Genomic DNA, 4192 nt, shown 5'->3' on the forward strand with positions numbered 1-4192 from the left:
GGGGAGCTGTAAGATTGAGGATTCAATGCATGAGGAGACAAATGCTTTGGCATTCTAGTTCTCCACTCTCCCAACTCAGGGAGCTAGGGGACATCACCACCAAAAAAACAAACAAACCCCCTTCAGAACCTCTTACACAGCCCTGGTAGCAATCGTTTAGGTGACACCCAAGGTACAGAAATCCCCAAAACATCCACAACTCAATGCAAGCGACAGGGAGGGACTTTGTTGCTTCTCAGATGCACTTCAATTAGATCAGTGTCACCTGTGACAGCCACATATTTGGAGGCAAAACCAGAACTCCCACAGCCCTCATAAGCCACCTCCACAACCTTGACTGAAGCCAGCTTAGAGCTAGGGATGGAGGGAGGCTTACCTGAAGCTTGCAACTAGGCTTTCCAGTAGCCTTAGTTTGCTTTAAATAACCCAAATACAAATTCAAGCTCATTTAAAAAGAACCTCCCATAGGCAAAGTCAGGCACTCAGCAATGGGAAAAGATCAGCCCCCTGCAGTAAAGTACCCCCTGGCTAGTCCAGAGGGCTTGGCCCTTTTCGCTAGGAAAAGTGAAATCCAAAAGGTACTGAGGTGTGAAGTTCCCTTGCTCTCTGGAAGCAACATTTCCAAGCACAGGAGCAAGGAATTGAGAGCAGTAACAGGCAAGAGGCAGGTGGCTGGCAAGTTGAACTCTCTTCTAGGAACAGGGTGGGAGGGAGCCTCAGGGAGCTCCAGGCCAGTCTCGCAAAGCTCGCACCCCTCTGCAGCAGGGATGTCCCAATACTCAGATTTCTTGGCACGAAACCAACACTGTAGTGAGTTTCTCCATGCAGGGCTCTACTTAAACCCCAGAGGCGTTTCCTAGCGAGTAAGGCTGCCTCACTTCCTTCTATCCAGAACAAAGTCATTAGCTGAACAAAGCCCTGCAGAGGTCTCCAATGTTCTTCTCCAGGGTATGGGGGTCCTGTGCTCCAGAATCTTGCGCTGCTTTCAGTGTAACACCACAGCCCACTCCATCCTGTTGCCCCTACAGATGATTCAGCTCTTCCAGGAGAGATGTCCCACCCTTCCAAACCTCTCCAGCTTCACGCATCCAGAGTGGCATGCGATGTCCAAAGGTGAGGGGGAGGGAGAAGCAACGTGGAAGGCATCAGTTCTCAAGCCCTCTCCAGGTGAAATTGCACTTGCCAGGTTCTGCGTGGCACCTCTGTGGAACTGTAAACAGGGATGGAGCTGAAACTGCTGTAGCCGGAGCATGCCATTCTCATGCAGGACAGGCCTTTCAGATCCCCCTCCCTGGCCACAGCCGGAAGCACCCTCCACATCTTCCACGTAGACACGAGGCCTGGCCCGGCCTGTTGTGTTACTGGTCTGAAGGTCCCCCCAGAACCTACGTGTCCTAGGGGCTAGAGCAAACATTTGCACAAGTGTTGCCACTGCCGTCTCAGATCCATTTGTTATTCAACATAAAAAAAAAGAATGAATTAACAAAAAAGGGGGGCGGGGGTTGACTTACACAGAGGGATATTTCTCAGATAAAAAAAATCCCTCCAAACTGCAATAAGATCATAAAGTTAAAATGCAAAGTATCTACAGACCCCTCTCCCCCAGAAGTAGCCCCAGAATCCATGTACACTGTGCCAGAAATTACATTCCGAAATGAGGAGTTTTAAAATTTCTCTTGTCACTCTCCCGTTGGGTTTTTGTTTTTTTTCCTTAAAAGAACTGGGAGAAACTCCCCCTTCCTGCCCAGGAGGACATGCCCACAGAGGTGTCTACTTCCTGCCCAGTCTGTGCCTCTTCAGTCTATTTTCACAGCGGCGTAGATCTTGCGGACAAACATGTAGGCTGCATAGAAGCCAATGGTGCCGGTGAGGAGCCAGAAGGACAGGACCATGAGGGCTGTGTAGCCAAAATATAGCAAAGAGGGAATGAACTCAACGATATCCAGCTAGAACAGAAGAGAAAAAGCAAAGTGAGGCTGAACCCAGAACTATGTTCAGTCACCTCCCCAGTTCTGCCGCTGGCCTGTTCTCCCCGCCTTCCACCTAGAGCAATCCAGGGAAAGCCCTGGGCAAGCTGAACATGAAAGCTAAATTTTTCACAACTAGAAGCCATTAGAGGAGAGACAGACTAACCCCAACCAGATCCACCTCACCTGGGGACACAACTGTGTCTAGAATCACTGAGCCAACAGATGCATTTGAGACTGGAGTCTCTAGTACTTGAAACTCTTAATTTCTGCAGCATTACTAACAGAGAATCGCTCTGGCAACTGCCCCAGCAAGGGACTGACCCTGCAAGGAATGGCCCCGTCCCAGCAGGGGGATGGACTAAGATGAGGGGACTCAATACAGTCTCCAACTTCCAGTGTGCTCTCAGGGAGCAAATAGTGACAATACCTTGTTCACAAAGTAGAAGATGGCGTAGATCAGCACGTAGAAGGCAGATCCTCCTGATACCAAGAAGGTCCTCCACCACCAGCGATAGTCCTGACAGGGCAAGAGACCTTTTGCATTATTCCAACCTCACTCCCCTGCAATGCGCTCCTAGGCATGAATTGCAGGGCCCTTTCCTTTCAGATGGGCTGCACACTATCACAAAGCAGGGCAGGGACCCTCGTCTTTCCCCCAGAAGGACGCGGGGATTTGTTCACCCCGTTCCAAGACTAGGAATCAGTTAAGCATCAGCAAGACTGCATAACTAACAATGAAGCAGAAAGCCAGCACCGAGGGAGGCCTGGCTTACGGCATGGGAAATGGATCCAGGAGAGTGGCTGGAGATACAGCTCCCCTCCAACACTGGACTCTGCGCATTCAGGGAAGCCGCACAACAGATCAGATTTCTGCCAAGATGCTGCAATCAAGTCACACCCAGGGAATTCTCAGAGGGCGACTGGATCAGCCATGTGGGAGGTCTCACCTCGGCACACAGCTGGAAGTACACCATGACAATGCTGATCTGGGAGCAGGACACCACGAGAATGATAAAGACCAGGAAGAGAAAGCCGAAGAGGTAATAGAACTGGTTCTCCCAGATCGCCTGAAACAAAAGACAGAACAAGCTCTTCACCACAATGCCGCACCAGGAAGTCACGTGACAGGCAGCAAACAGCTCCTTTGCAGCTGACCTGGAAAGGCACCAGGCTGCAGAATGAGCCTGAGGGTAGGCAAGAGACGGCTGTTCTCACCCCAAAGAGATGAAGGGAGTGGGCACCTTTGAGAACACAGTGCCACCTTCCTGCACTGGGATCTGACCCAGCAACAAGACCCCGTAATATCTGCTCCCCTTCCACACGAAGGAGAGCATTGGAAAGCAGGTCTCCCTTTGCAAAGGGTCCTTGCGCTCCGAGGCAACTTCACCTCACCTCTGTCCCTTTGCTAAGGAGATCCTGCACAACCAGGTCTTTCAAGAGTCTCCACACAACAAAGAGCCTGGAAAAGTCTGTGGTGCAGCATCCTCCAGCCACAGGCCTGGGGGTGGTGCAGCAGCCCCTCCCTCCCTGCTCATGCCACAATGCCTCTCCTCCAAGTTGCCAGCCCCTCTCCCCAAGGCAGCAGCTGGCTCTGCAAGGGTGGGAAGGGTAGAAAGGAAGTGGGCCAGTGCTTACGCTGAAGATGAAGAACAGTTCAATGAACATGGCTCCGAAGGGCAGAATGCCAGCCATCAGAATCCTACAGAGCAAAAGGCAGTCTGTTACCAAGCCAGCACAACAGTCTTTACTCAAGACAAAAAAGCCCAGACAGGCCCAGCAGCTCTGGGGTCATGGAGTAAAGTCTCAGCAAGCCACTTCCCCCTTCCTGGCACTGGCAGGTGGGTGGAGTGTAGGACGCTGCAATCTAGGATGCAGTCACAAGTCCCCTGAGCATCACAAGGTTTCAGCAAGGAGATGGGGAGGGTGGGAGACCAGTGGATCTATGCCACTTTCAATTCACGGGTGCTGGCTGGGGTTCACCATGGGCACCACTGGAGCCTTTGCAGTCACCAGGTTTACAAGATACTTGCAACTCACCCAACAAACTTCTTCATGTACCACCTCTGCTCCGGGATCTGCCTTGGAATCTGATTGGTCCGCACAGGGTTATCGTACGGCTGCTTGCGAAACCCAAAGTAATAGCCCAGGTAGACCAAGGGCAGGGAGATGCCAAACCACATGCAGAGCAAAGCCAACATGGTGGGGAAAGGAACCTGGAATCA

At 51.6% G+C, this 4192-nt stretch overlaps 1 protein-coding gene across 1 annotated transcript in view; it reads right to left on the minus strand.

The window, feature by feature from the left end:
* Window positions 1–986: 986 nt before the first annotated feature.
* Window positions 987–4192, minus strand: part of TM9SF4 (transmembrane 9 superfamily member 4) — a 43835-nt gene continuing 40629 nt past the window's right edge. Inside the window, exons 14-18 of the mRNA XM_019509974.1 lie at window positions 4008–4183; window positions 3606–3669; window positions 2918–3037; window positions 2398–2487; window positions 987–1946 (exon numbers count right to left, since the gene is read on the minus strand). Of these exons, the coding sequence (XP_019365519.1) occupies window positions 1797–1946; window positions 2398–2487; window positions 2918–3037; window positions 3606–3669; window positions 4008–4183 (600 nt within the window). The 3' untranslated portion in view covers window positions 987–1796. The remainder of the gene's footprint in view (window positions 1947–2397; window positions 2488–2917; window positions 3038–3605; window positions 3670–4007; window positions 4184–4192) is intronic.

This window comes from Gavialis gangeticus, unplaced genomic scaffold (assembly GCF_001723915.1).
Source record: "Gavialis gangeticus isolate Ggan-Ray unplaced genomic scaffold, GavGan_comp1, whole genome shotgun sequence".
In the NCBI taxonomy this organism is placed as follows: Eukaryota; Metazoa; Chordata; order Crocodylia; family Gavialidae; genus Gavialis; species Gavialis gangeticus.